General features: G+C 44.9%; 1 protein-coding gene across 11 annotated transcripts in view; it reads left to right on the top strand.

Annotated features, from left to right (window-relative positions):
• Window positions 1–15064, top strand: part of CYP39A1 (cytochrome P450 family 39 subfamily A member 1) — a 34875-nt gene that overhangs the window by 2501 nt on the left and 17310 nt on the right. For 7 of the 11 annotated variants that reach the window (XM_075086642.1, XM_075086644.1, XM_075086647.1 and 4 more), the window contains 2 exons: window positions 13421–13556; window positions 14883–15057. In XM_075086642.1, coding sequence (XP_074942743.1) covers window positions 13421–13556; window positions 14883–15057 — 311 coding nt within the window. Of the gene's footprint in view, window positions 1–1049; window positions 1130–3397; window positions 3797–13420; window positions 13557–14882; window positions 15058–15064 lie in introns of those variants that run through there. The other 4 variants (XM_075086650.1, XM_075086652.1, XM_075086645.1 and 1 more) reach the window with 4 other exon arrangements.

The raw sequence follows: 15064 nt of genomic DNA, 5'->3' as shown, positions 1-15064 counted from the left end.
CTTTGTCTTCTCCATAACTGTGCTTTAGGGGGTAGAAAACAACGACTAGATCCCTCCTTAAAATAAACCCCGTAACATTGCAGCATCCTATGGAGAGGGCAGCTCTCCATGGTCATTTTTAGTCGCGGGAAGAAAGTTGTTTTTTTAAACCAGACTGATTTGGGGATGGCAGTGAGGAAGAATTTTCTCTTCCCACAAGGTCTTTGAAATGAACCTGACCTGGAGACAGACACTTGTGTGGGCAGCTCTGTGATTTGTGGAGCAGAGAAGGGCCACTGCTCACGGAGGTCCATCAAACAGCTGGAGTTTATATATCCCCAGATCCTGAGGGAGAGAGCTCCAGCAGAGAGGACCCCTCCTATTTATTTATTTCAGTTTTCAGTGAGACAGCATTTTCTGGTTTCTGTCCAAAGCCAGTTTGATCAAAGGCTGCATATGCAGGGAGGGAGCACAGACTTCAGATGTGATGGAAACACAGCAGGGATGAGGAGCCCTGGAAGGCCTGTGTGCTGCTGCAGAAAGGCAGCCAAACTGCCCCAGTCTTCTTGCCTGCTTCCATCAGTGACAACTGCATCAGTTTACATTCGAAAGAGTATTAACTATTATCTGCCCAGGACTAGGACCTAGTCTGAGGAAAGCTTGTTAGTGACTCACACCATAGTACCCCTTGTGTCCTCCTCACAGTAATGCCTTTCAGTAGTGTCTCATGTCCTTCAGCAAATTGTGCACCAGAAGCAGAAGATAAACAAAACAAAAAAGTCCAAAACAACCACAAAAGCCTTGAATTAATGTCTTCACAGAGGGCTGGGGACTTGTCTTACCTGTGTACATAGATCACTTTAAACTCACTATGCAGCCTGTGCATATAATGAAAATATACTCCAATATTACAAGGCCTTTAGTTCTCTTATCACTTTACCCTTTTGTAGGAAAAGAAAGAATTTAATAGGTAAAATAAATCCAGGAAATAAACATACAGAGAGCTGTGATAGCTAAACACAGAAGGGTAATAATATCAGAGTTAAAACTGGTTTATCTGTTTCTTCCAGACAGTTTGCAAAACGGAGATCCACATCGTACTTGTCACAGTTGAAATATTTGGTCTTGTTCTTCTGCACCTGCGACCAGCGTAGGTAACATCCCAATCTATTTCAGCATGACTGTTAAATGAAGGCCATAGATCTGTTTTTCACCGCTCATAACCTCCTACTATCAGATGTATTTCTGCTGTGCTACTTTTACCGTACTGCCTGTCTGCACAGATACAAAGGTTCCTGACCACGCACCTATTCCTGTATGGGAAGGGAGTTAAATTGTATTTGTACAAAGCACTTTTAATGGAATAATCATGTTCATATGAAATGGTGTACAAATTGTGTACCATACAAACAGTGCGGTGTTCCCATCGTACGGTGTTACAAAATACGGTAGTGATGAACTATATCCTTCTCCTAGTAAAACACTTAAAGATGGTAACTGGATAAGGCCTCTGAGTTAGTAACTATGTAAATATTATAAAAATATACATGAGGACAAGTTCAAGTACAGTCCAGGCCTATCTCCTACTCAGCCACCAGCATGGTTTTATTCTGGTAAGATTTGGGAGCACAGATATGAAAAGAATGGGACAGAACTAAGTAGGGTTCAGGAGGAAGGACATGGGGAAACAGTTTTGGGGGCAGAGCCAGAAAGGCTGAGACTGATGAAAAGGGAAATGCATGCATCTGAGTAAAGGGAGAAGTGTAAGATGTGATGTACAGCTGGATGCTTGTCTATGGGGCAAACAAATGAACAGCTAGAAAGGCTGAGAAGGGCTTGTTTAGCCAAGTTGAACTCCTTGTTCAAGGAATCTGGGCCTGAGGATCAGATCCTGGGACTGAGCAGAAGAAGAGATTTGGATAAAGAGCCAGAGCAAAATAAGACAAAAATCACAAAAATAACCCATTTGAGGTTGGAAGGGACCTGGAGACTGGCTCGTCCAACACCCTGATCAAAGCAGGGTTGCCTACAGCAGGCTCTGAGGACTGTCCCCGGCTGGGTTTTGAATGTCTCCCAGGACTCCCCAGCCTCTCTGGGCAACCTGTTCCAGTGTCTGACAACCATCACGATAAAAAAATAATTTTAAGTGGAATTTTCTGTATTTGTTTGTGCCCACTGCCTCTTGCCCTTTCACTGTACACCACTGAAAAGAGACTGTCTCCATCCTCTTTGCACCCTGCCTTCAGGTGTTCATACATACTGGTAAGATCCGCCTGAGCCTTCTCTTCTTCGGGCTGAACTGTCCCAGCTCTCTCAGCCTCTCCTCAAGTGACAGATGCTCCTTTATGAACTTCTTGGCACTTCACTGGGCTCAGTCCAGTCTGTCCATGTCTCTCTTGCACTGGGGAGCCTAGAACTGGAACCAGCACCCCAGATGGATCCCGCCAGCACTGAGCAGAGGGGGAGGATCACCTCCCTTGTCCTGTTGGCAACGCTCTTCCTAATGCAGCCCAGGGTGCTACTGAGGGCAAAGGCACATTTCTGACTCGCATTCAACTTGGTGTCCACCAGGACCCCAGATCTGCATAGCTGCTTTCCACCCAGGCCGCTCCCAGCCTGTGTACCAGTGTACATGGGTTGTTCCTCCTCAGGGGCAGGACTTGGCATTTCCCTTTGCTGATCTTCATGAAGTCACTTTTTTCACCCAGAAAAGTTGGGCCAGGTGATCCTTGAGGTCCCTTCCAACCTGGTATTCTGTGATTCTATGGTAACTCCCTATTTGTCCATTTCTCCAGCCTGCTGAGCTTTCTTTGAATAGCAGCACATTGATCTGGTCTATCAACTACTCCTGGTTTTGTATTGTCTTCAAACTTGCTGAGGGTGTGTGTGGGTAGGCTCTGAGACCACTTCCTAGGCTTTTTTATACTTAATGAATTCTGTACATAATTTTGGTGTGCCACTTCCACACACGCAAAGAAAACAATATGACCTCTCTGAAATCTTGTCTTCTGACATTGCAGTGATATTATAGGGGCCACCAGCAGGTTTTGAATTGTCTATTCAACCTCCAAAGCCTTTCTCTGCTCCTTAGATGCTGGACACACATCTAGCCTTTAATGACATGATCTCAGACAGGTGAGACATACTATTCAGAAGTCTTACTGCTTCACATGATGCCTGCAGAAGTTTCTTGCCATCTGCCTTGCTGAAAGCTAAATGCCTGCAAATCACAGCCTCTCTGCTTCGTAATCCTGATGTTGCCAAAAAATAAATTTTTTTAACTGAAGAAAGCAGCACACTGCTTTATGACAGTGTCCCTGGCTGTGTCCCTGGCTGCTTGGGTATCCTTCCAGCAACTGGTGCAAAGTTCAAGGATATGTCACAGCGACATGTAAGTTTTGCAAGCAGTGGGGTTGGTCCTTGTCCCAGAGCAGAGGAGAATTGGCTCTGCCTTTATGAAAACAAGGGCTTGTCCCCTGGGCTGCTTGGTGCTTTGACAGCTTGTCTCCATGGCAGTGATCAGCTGGCAAGACTGATAAAAAAGGCTGTATTCATTGACTCGGGTAATCCCGGCCAGCACGGCTGTGCTGGATGCTGCGGCAGGCAGAGCAGCTGATGCGGTAGGCAGCAAAGAGGCAAAATGGCTCTTGCTCTCCTCTTGGCAGCAGTCCTGGGACTTCTTATTGTCAAGGCTGTTTTGTTTCAGCCGAGAAACCTGAGCTCCCCTCCTTGCATCAGGAGCTGGATCCCTTGGTTTGGAGCTGCGTTTCAGTTCGGGAAGGCTCCTCTGGAGTTTATAGAGCAAGCTAGAAGCAAGGTAATGGCTGTGACGGCGTGCCTGCTCGTGGGTGCATGCTCAGGGTGGCTGCCTGCAAGGGGAGAGGCAAGGGGAAACTTCTGCATTAAGTTTGCCCATTTCCTGTCACATTTTGTAATGTCAAGAGCATTTAGCTGGTGAAGGAACAGCTTTCTACCAGTAACGTTGCTAAGTTGTGGATCCGATCCAGGCATGATCTCTGTGCTGTGATCATCCTGTTTGGACCCACCACCTCTGCTGTTTTGCTTTTGCAGTCTGGCTACGTGTTCATCTTGGTTTCAGATAATGTGGAAAGCCCTGTGCCAGGTGCTGTGACCGGGAGACTAATTATTTGCATACCTAAAGTAAGTTAGGTGAGATTTCTGAGTACCAGCTGATATCCCTCAATATTCAAGAGAGACACAGGCATGCATGGCAGGCAACTGTCTCCATCCTAAAAAACTTTCTAAAATGGGTGTGAAGATTTACCCCCTGGACATGCTTTTCTTTCTCTGTCTATCTGATAGAGAGAGCCTAAATGAGTAATTTAGATGAGATTAATTTCTAGGCAGCTAATGCGAACTAACATAAAACCCAGTTTCCCATTTTCATTCAGTGATGGTATCACCTGCTACTGCAATATAGTCAGCCTCAAGTGTTCAATACTGAAGGATCACACAGCCCACTGCTTGCAAAAACTAGCTAAAAATGAAACCACGGTAACATCCTGATATTTGAAAAAAATATAAATAAGTTCTGGATATTTAAAATTTGCTTTCTTGTTTTGAACTATGAGGTTTCATATTTGTAGTACTTGGCAGCCATGGTTGTTATAAACTCATGGTGTTAAATGAAAGCAGAGGTTCAAGTACAGTCAGCTGAAGTATGAGGTGTAAGAACATCAAGAGCTGTCAATCTTGTATTAAAGCGCATTGGGTGCACCTCAGAATAAGCTCATGTGTATGATCTGGAGTTCCTTGGATTCTTTGAGCTTAATAGGCTGGTTTTAACCTTATATTACTATGTCTTTCCTGTATCTTTCATCTGTGCATACCATGATTGGTTATTTGTTCATTCATCTTAGGACAGAAATGCAGGACTGGAAGAAAACTCATTCCAGTCCATTCTCCTACTATTTCAGAAACCATGCCATATAATCCTTTAAATAAACTGATCAAGCCTCACTTAAAAAAAAATCATAATTTTTCTTTGACTTGTCTGATACGAGGCTGTTAGAGAACCTCCTCATTCCATTGAAAACATATACTGGTGGCGGATTAAAGCAGCCTGCCAAACTGTCCTTTCCAGTGTGGTCCCTTCTGGGACACACGTTTCACCATGACTTAAGTTTGCTTTAGTTGCCTTTTTTTCCCAGGAAGCTTTTGGCAAAATCTCTTTGACAAAATTTTAAAACAAACCTGACAGAAGAGTCCTTTCTGGGGTTCATTCACAGATGGAATGAGCAAAACTTTTGCATACTGAAGAATGTACTGAAGTACAAATGCAAACTTCACAGCTCTGGGCCCATTAATTTTGTGTTCATTTGCCTGGAGACCCTTTAGGCCACTGTTGAGTCTATGGCAGCTGCTGACATATCTGAACACATCGGAAACACCTGAAGGACTTTATGAGCCCCAGGTTTTGTTGGGACCAAAACTAGAAAAAGAAACATTTTCAGTGGGAGAAAACTCAAAATAAGGCAAAGCAGAAAGAGAAGGCTTTCTCACATATCTCTCCTTTATGGTGAGTTTGCAGACAGGACCCGTCTTTTGAAGTTTTTCTTAGTCCAGCAACTCAGTGTCTTTGTGATGTGTGACCTCTCCCTGCAGTCCCCCTGGGCCAAGAAGGACCTTTCCATCCCTTCCCCCCAGGCTGGTGCCTGCCTGCAGCACGATCATCCGGCAGTGTCCCTGTCTCTGGCGAGGGCTACTCTCCTGTTCTCCCCTTCCTCTCCTTAAACATCCCAGGCAGTCTGCCCCCCTTCCCACCTCCCACACTGGCACGATGTGCTGCGGCCAGGAAAGGTAAGCCTTTTCCTGCCTGCTCCATTTTAAAGGAGTAGGCAGTGTAGCATAGTACAGCCAAAAAAAACAGTGCTTTTGCCAAAGGGGTCATTAACAGCCATTACAAGGGTTGCAAAATACATCTGCAGTAATTCCAAGCTCCTTAATATTGCCGGAACAGGGTTAAGTGTCCTTAGTACGAGCAAGCAGCTCTTGTAAAAGTTAGTGCAGAAACAAGCTGCAGGTAGTGTGAAACCTCTTCAGCTCCGTAGGGTCATTAGCTTTGGGGGAGGCTTTTGCAAATAGAAAATTTCTCCCCTGGATTAATCCTTCAGCGTGTCAAAGTGACACTCATTTATTTTTCTCTCTTAAAGAGTTAGATTTCTTATTAGAGTCCCTTTTGTCGATACCCCTCACTGCTTTTTCTCTCAAGTCCTGGAGTAACACAGCAGACTTCCACTGCTTCCAACTTGCCTTTGCTTGAAGTTTGGTTCTTTTGTTTTCCTCCTACAGAAGAAGACGTGGGCTGGAAGAATTCTCTGGTTTTCCCCTTCTGTCATTAGTGGGTCTAAGAAAAGAAAGATCCCCTCTTCTAATAAAATATTTAATCTCTGGTCTAATAAAAGATACCACCTCTTCCTCCTACAGCTGCCTGGCTAGTTAAAGCAGTTTTGCAGGCAGTCTGGGATGGGCAGGGTGAGTAACCAGAGCCATCTTGCAACATAAAATACAGGTAGAGCTGCTTAATGAGGGTTTCAGAGGATGTGGGTCCCCGTTTTCCCTGGTGAACATGATAAGGGTTAATGAGTTTCACAGAATCACAGAATGGCGGGGGTTGGAAGGCACCTCTGGAGATCATCCCATCCCACCCCCTGCTTGAGCAGGCACACCCAGAGCAGGGGGCACAGGACTGCATCCAGGCGGGGTGTGAATGTCTCCAGGGAAGGGACTCCACAGCCTCCCTGGGCAGCCTGTGCCCCTGCCCTGGCACCCGCACAGGGAAGGGGTTTGTCCTCATATTAAGGTAGAACGTCCTGCGTTCCAACTTGTGCCCATCGCTCCTTGTCCTGGCATTGGGCACTATTGAAAAGAGCCTAGTCCCATCGTCCTGACACCCACCCTTTAGATATTTATAAGTGTTGATAAGATCCCCCATCAGTCTTCTCCAGGCTGAACAAACCCAGGTCTCTCAGCCTTTCCTGATAAGGGAGATGCTCCAGTCCCCAGATGATCTTGGTAGCTCTCCGCTGGACTTGCTCAAGCAGTTCCCTGTCCTTGAACTCAGGGGGCCAAAACTGGACACAGCACTCCAAATGTGGTCTCACTAGGGCAGAGTAGAGGGGGAGGATAACCTCCCTCACCCTGCTGGCCACATTCCTTTTAATGCACCCCAGGACAGTGTTAGCCTTCTTGGCCACAAGGGCACGTTGCTGGCCCATGGTCACCTTGCTGCCCACCAGCACTCCCAGGTCCTTCTCAACAGAGCTGCTTTCCAGTAGTTCAGCCCTCAGCCTGTACTGGTGCATGGGGTTGTTCCTCCCCAGGGGCAGGTCCTTACACTTGGTCTTGTTGAATTTCATGAGGTTCCCCTCAGCCCAGCTCTCCAGCCTGTCCAGGTTTCACTGGATGGCAGCACAGCCTTCTGGTATATTAGCCACTCCTCCCAGCTTGGTATCATCAGTGAACTTGCTGAGGTTACGCTCTGTCCCTTTGTCCAGGCCATTGATGACTATGTTGAACAGGACTGGACCCAGCACAGACCCTTGGGGAACACCACTAGTGACAGACCTCCATCCAGACTCTGCTCCACTGATCACGACCCTCTGAATTCTGTTGCTGAGCCACTTCTCTGTCCACCTTACTGTCCTCTCATCCAACCCACACCTCCTTAGCTTGTCTATGAGAGTATTATGGGAGACAGTATCATAAGCCTTGCTGAAGTCGAGGTAAACAACATCCACTGCTCTCCCAGCCATGACTGCATGATCCAGCCAGTCATGCAACCCTAGAAGGCTATCAGGTTGGTCAGGCATGATCTTCCCTTGGTGAATCCATGTTGACTAGTTCTCATAATCTTCTTTTCCTCTACATGCCTGGAGATGACCTCCAGAATGAACTGTTCAATCACCTTTCCAGGGATGGAGTTGAGGCTGACTGGCCTATAGTTCTCCAGGTCCTCCTCCTTTCCCTTTCTGAAAACTAGAGTGACACTGGCTACCCTCCAGTCCTTAGGCACCTCTCCTGTCCTCCATGACCTTTCAAAGATGATGGAGAGTGGCTCAATGAGAGCATCCGCCAGCTCCCTCAGCACTCATTGGGGTGCATCCCATCGGGGTCCATAGAGTTGTGAGGATCCAGTTTGCCTAGGTGATCTCTGACCTAATCCTACTCAGCTGATGGTAAGTCTTCCTTTCTCCAGATTCTCTCTCATCTCTGGGGGCTGGGAGGCCTGAGGACCAGCCTTAGCAGTAAAGACTGAAGCAAAGACGGCATTCAGTAACTGCCTTCTCTGCATCCTGCGCTATCAGGGCACCCACCTCATTCAGCAGCAGGCCCATGGTTTCCCCAGTCTTTCTTTTACTACTGATCTATTTAAAGAAGCCCTTCTGTTTATCGTTGATGTCTCTTGCTGGATTGGGTTCCAACTGGGCCTTGGCCTTCCTCGTCGCATCTCTGCATACCCTGACAACGTTCCTTTATTCCTCCCAAGTGGCCAGTCCCTTTTCCACATACTGTAAACCTCCTTCTTCCATCTGAGTTTCTCTAGCAGCTCTTTGTTCATCCATGCAGGTCTCCTGGCTCCTTTGCTTGACTTCTTCCTCACAGGGATGCACCAGTCTTGAGCTTGGGGGAAGTGGTAATTGAATATTTACCAACTCTCTTGGACCCCACTGCCTTCCAGAGCCCTAACTCATGGGATTCTTCCACGCAGGTGTTTAAAGAGGCCAAAGTTGGACCTCCTGAAGTCCAGGGTTATAACCCTGCTTGTTACCCTGCTTCTACCATGCAGGATCCTGAACTCCACCATTTTGTGGTCACTGCAGCCAAGGCAACCCCCAACCCTTACATCCTCAACCAGACTTTCTCTGTTTGTTAGTAGAAGGTCCAGCAGTGCATCTCACCTCATTGGGTCCTTCACCACCTGTGTCAAAAAGTTATCCTTGATGCTCTGCAGAAACCTCCGGGATCGTGCATGGCTCACCGTGTTGCTTTTCCAGCAAATATCAGGGTGGTTGAAGTCCCCCATGAGAACCAGGGCCTGTGATTGTGAGGCTACTTCCAGCTGCCTTCAGAAGGCTTCATCGACTTCCTCTTCCTGATCAGATGGCCTGTAACAAATGCGCACAACAGTGTTACCCATATTTGCCCACCCCTTCATTTTTACCCAAAAGCTCTTGACTCGTTGCTCCCTTCAAATGCTTCTCAGCAGTCTGCTAATTAAGCTAACAAGGAAACCTTAGTTAAACCCATGAGGTTCTTCTGCACTGTTTATGGACCTGTGGATCCATATGCATCATTCTCAGTGTTGATTGTGTTTGGGACATGGTGCTGTGTCTCAGGACTCAGCTAGACACCTCTCAGCCTTATTCTCTGTGTGTGGTTGCGTGAGGGGTGGCTCACTGGGTTACGTGGCAAGGGATGTGCATCCTGCTTGAGGTTTGGTGGAGGGAAAACAGGCTGGAAAAGAGGACAAGGCTTCTGGTGGTGTGTTTCTGAAGACAGTGTCCACATCTGGGTCACTAATGGTCTGTGACCCTTGTCCCATGCACAGAAGACCAAAATGCTAAAGTCCCTGAGGTGAAGAGGGGACATGGCATTGAACTTGTGTATGTGCACATGCCAAGGGGGAGAAAACCAGCCCAGTGCACCTAGCTCCCAACATGAGCCTTGACACAACTGCAGCTGTCTCAGCCAAGGGAGGTTGCTCCCTGCCAGGCAGTGCCCCTGGGAAAAATGGCTGTTTCCCTGACTTCCTTCCTTTGGGATTTTGGAGAACATCCTTCTGAAGTTTTTATTTCTCTGGAGTGTTACTTTCCTGTTAGGCTCAGATCTGCCTCTCATCATGGCACCACTGTTTTGTGCAGTGTTTCCCAGTCTCTGGAAAAAAAGCTTTCATGAGTGAAAGCAACTTCATAGGCCCTAAATCCTAAGAGAATATTTATTTTGCTTTCTGTATCTCTGTATGTCGTCAGGTTTCCTTAAACACTGTTGCAGACAGAAACTGGGACACAGTGTTGGCAGGCAATGCCCATGCTTCGCTGGTACCCACCTGTAACACAGTGATGGTAAATGCAGAACTGCCTGACAGCTTGTTCCAGTAGCTGTTTTTATTACATTAGAACGTCAGCATTACTATATGGGGTCAGATGTTTATTCAGGTGTCTGTCTCGAATGGCAGCTGTTAGTAGATGCTCAGTAACAGGAGCGCACCCAGATCACAGTACGCTGTCTTCTGCTTTTATCTTCCCAGCTTCTGGTCATCAGCACTTTAGGGACTTCCTAGGCTGGAATTTGCATCCAGATGATAACCTGATAACCTGACTATGATAACCTAATCCCTTTTGTTGCCCTGTGTATAATTTTGGCTTCACAGCATCCCACAGCAATGAATCCATAATTTAATCATGAACTATATGAAGAAAGTATTCTCTCTGGTTTTAAACCAGCTAGCTTCTAAGAGGTGCCCATTTGCTTTTACATTATGAGGAACTGTGAATAATTATTCTATTTTCACCTTCCCTGGGATCTAATTCCGCTTAGCCTCCTTTTACTGAAACTTCCATTCATGTTTGCTGTGCATCCCTTTGCCTTTCCTAGCTCAGTATATCCTGCTGAGATGGAATGGGCAGAGACACACATTAAATTAAGGTGTGGGCACAGGATGGGCTTGCATTGCTGCCCTTTCTCCACTCCTCTCCTAGCAAGGTAAGAGCTCTAGAATAATTATTAGCACTTGCATAATAGATCTTCGAGTCATTTTGGAATGTGATTCTTCTAGGGCTTCTCCTTCTATGATGTTTCTAGGTCTGTCATAGGTTAGATTCACACATTACTCCAGATCACGAGTAAACTTTTAATTCCTTCTTCTAAGGAGTGAATTAGGAATATGTTTAAGGCCACACATCCTCATGTCTTCCTAAAAGCTGTATTCTTCAGTACATCCTATTTATCCACTACTAATCCTGGTCTTTAATAACACTGAGTACTGGAATAACTCTTTGAGGCTTCCCAGGTCCTTCTTCAGGAGCCCTTTAGAAAGGCACCACATTTGCCCGTCCATCCTCCTGTCGCTAAGGGTGATTTAACGGATCACGGTAGGTGGTTCTGCAGTTTCATATTTTAATCCTTCTAGAGTTTTGAACTGAAGTATTTGTCACTGATTTACATAGCACTTGTTTAAGACTATTCCACTAAATACTTCCTTTGAAACACGGTCTCAGTCCATCACTCTCAGTGAAAGGCTCCAGGGTGGGGCTTGTTTTATACTGATGTAATCGGTCACTCGGATTGCTTCCCCACTTGGTTTCTTTACACCTGGAGCATTTATCAGGCCCAGCAATACAGTCAGAGACATCCTACATCTGGTATGTTTTGAAAAGTCTTTATTATTGGGGATGGGGATTGCCATTAGCAGTTTGATCCTCAAACCTTTCTGAGTATTGTAATTTTACATTTAACTTATCAGGTATCATATTTATTTGTACTTTCCTGTTTGGACACAAAATTCTACTTTCTGAAAGATGTGTCTTTGAATATCCACCATCACTGTGCTGTTCAATGAGGCTGACTTGTTCTGGAGGTCCTTCATGGTGCTTTTTTTATTTCAAATTTGTTTAATATTGGTTAAATCTTAATTGTTCTAAATAGATGGCAGGAAATTGGGTAAGGTTTGAAACCAGATTGTTTGTGTAGGTGTTCACAGGTAAGACATCCAAGCTGTACTGATGGACAGTGGACACAGAGTCAGTCTTGTCAGTGGGGTCTGAGGGCATTTCAGCTCACCTTCCAAAAGAGAGTTGTGCAGGAGCTCGTCAGACGCATCGGTTTTTAGGCTCCCGTGACTGCATAGGATCAACCTCTGTTGTCTGTAATGGGACCTTAGTCATCTTGCTGGCATGTAATCACCTAAAATAAATCTTTAACTGAGGATGACCTTAATTGAATAATTAAGTGTTATTGCAGGTTGCTATTAGTTCAAATTTAATTTTATTATACAATTAGTTTAAGTACTTTTTAATGATAATTTAAAATTTTAAAAATCTAATTTAAAACCAAACACAGACAAATTCGCTAATTTCTACCCAGTCTGATGATGAGGGCATGCTGTTATCCATTAAAAAAAAGCAACCTTAGCAATTTGGCTATTATTAAAACAAGATTTTATTTATTGTCACCCAGAGAGTTTAAACAGTCATTCTTTCTTTAATAATTTACAGCTGAAGGACACAATCAAAATTCAATTGGTGTCAGGAGGAATCTTTTCTTCGGCTTCAAAGAGATTTTGATGAAGCAGGCTTTACAATACAGACACAGACAATGAAAGAAGTGGTTAAAGTCAATGGCATAAACCCTGTGAGCAAGGTGGATTCGAGGCTTTTCAGTACTCCAGACAGATCAACAGAAAACAACTTCTCACCCTTGTCAGCAATGTAACCTGGAAAAGAAAATCTAGTTCCCTGATGTGCCTCGAGAGTTTATGAAAGCCCTAAACCCTTCCATATGTACAATAACTTTCCCAAAAGAAGGTGATGTGCATATAAATGTGAATGCTGGGCTTTTGCTTTCCAAGCCTTTTGCCTGTGAGCAGAAACTGCCTTGACTAAGGAAAAGATGCTAAAGCTGCTTCATTTCCTAAGTTTGATCTTTTATGCCTAAATCTGACAGCCAGTAGATATTGCACATTTGCATGCTATTTTAGAGTATCCACAAATATCGGTGATCTTTTTCATAATGTAGGAATTCAGAAGTGAATACTTATTGCTGAAAATTTTGAGAGGGCTCTAGAATACTAGATTAAGGGAAAACAAAAGTGATTTATGGCATCAGAAACCTTCCCTGAATATAAGTTTCAACAAACTCCATCTATTCTGCTCAGAGCTTGTTAGCTATTTTGATATTAATCTTTAAACACCTGTACAAGAAAGAAATCATTGGTACTGGCAGCACCTTTAAACCAGAAAAGAAAAGGAAAAAAATTTAAAAGGTTGCAGGAGTGGGGAGTTTTTGTTAAAAAATGTAGATTGAAAATGTAATTGAAAAATCCATAGGATTATGAATTTTTACAGTGTGGGTACTTCGTTATGGCAGCCAAGGGACACAGTAGATAACCCATCCCTTGGGTTCTTTAAATCCAGGTAGGCTGTATTGTTTGAACTGTAATGTAATTCAAATATAAAATGTTAATCTCAGGGAAGGAATATCTTCTACCCTGCAAGAGGTCAGACAGGCCCCTGTGATGTTCCCTTCTGGTCTCTAAATCTACAAATTTGGGTCTGATTCACGTTCATCTTTAAGCCAGGGTGTCCAGAGAGCAGGAAGGAGCAGGTCCCCCCTCCTGGCCTCTCAGCAGTACTGAAGTCCTGTTGGGGCTCCCGTCAAATGTGTTAACAATACAATAATATGAAATCTTTGTTTGTTCCAGCACGGGCCTGTATTCACAATATTCGCTCTGGGAAAACGGTTTACTTTTGTGACTGAGGAAGAAGGAACTGAAGCATTTTTTAAATCTAAAGACTTAAATTTTGAACAGGCGGTACAACAAGCTGTCGAGAATGCAGGTAAATGAGACCTACCTCTTTTTTAATGGAAATCAAATCCAGTTACCGAGGAACATTAAAGCCTAATCCAAAGCCCATTGGCTTTTTGATCATGCCTTAAATGCTTATCTTAACCCACGACCATGGTACAAAATGAAGGCAAAATGAAATTCCTTCATGGGTGCAGCACTGGAAGCCTGCTAAGTGATTTGGATTCAGTCTCAAGGGATCAAAGGTTTCTGAACCGGGGACTGTTGTTACTTTTATCATCAAGCAACCCCAGTTTGAGATCGGGTCCTTTTCTTCAGCTAGACACTCCACCCTTGTGTACCAGGTTTGGAGCAATAGTATGTTGTCCTATCATTTAATTTGAAAATCAGCTGGTAGCAATAATTAGCGGTTACCCTGTTGTACAACAATCATTAGAAAGGATGAGGTATATGTCCCATCGCAGTGGCGTGCTCCATCAGCTCATGGACTTAGACCCATGTGGAATTGCACAGATGGGAATTCTTCGAGTAGTTTGGCAATTTTCAACTGTGAAATGAGAGAGAAGCACGCTGGCAAAGGGATTAAATCACAGAACCACACAATCCCTGTGGCTGGAAGGCACCGCTGGAGATCACCTAGTCCAAGCCCCTGCTCGGAGCAATGCCAGCAACAGCAGGTTGCTCATGGCTGTGGCCAGTTGGGTTTTGAGTATCTCCAAGGGTGGAGACTCCTCCGCCTCTCTGGGCAGCCTGCGTCTGTGTTTGACTATCCTCGCAACAAAGACTTTCCTAATTCTCAGTGGAATCTCCTGTATTCCCGTTTGTGCCTGTTGCCTCCTGCCCTGAGTAAATCCTGGCCTCGTCTTCACTACTCCCACCACCAGATATTTATCTGCACTGACAAGATCCCCCTGAGCCTTCTCTTCTCCAGACTGATCTGTCCCAGCTCTCTCAGCCTCTCCTGGTATGACTGACACTATTTACCATATCACGAAGACCCAAACTGTTTTTTTCTTGGATCAATTATTTTTCACGTCAGTCAGTTTTGTGGAGTGCATGCCCATCCCTGTACATCCACAGGGAAGCTAGGGGGAAATCTCTGAGTTGTTGATTCTGGCACTGAAGCTTCATGAGGCAGGAAGATGTTACACAGACTGGTAGAAGCAGAGGGCTCACCAAAATCTTTACAGGGTTAGAAGGAAGCTTTCTGGGAATTTTACTCTAGGAAAATGAGGGTTAAGGCATTTAAATTAAAGTCACAGTTATGTGTAAAAATTTTCACGCTATCTTTCAGTGAAGATGTACTTCATCTACTTCATCTACTTCCCAAAACATTTCTCTTTCTTTTTGTATTTAGTTTCCGTCCCTGCAGAAGCATTTTATCAGAACCATGGTAACCTCTACAGCATGATGAAGGGAAAAATGGGTCCTTCTAATCTGCACATGTTCACGGGCACTTTGTGTAAGGAACTACATGAGCACATGGCACACCTGGGCACGGAGGGCACAGGCAACCTCAATGACCTGGTAAGGTAAGGG

This window comes from Phalacrocorax aristotelis, chromosome 3 (assembly GCF_949628215.1).
Source record: "Phalacrocorax aristotelis chromosome 3, bGulAri2.1, whole genome shotgun sequence".
NCBI lineage: Eukaryota > Metazoa > Chordata > Aves > Suliformes > Phalacrocoracidae > Phalacrocorax > Phalacrocorax aristotelis.
This window is presented reverse-complemented; position numbering and strand designations above follow the sequence as displayed.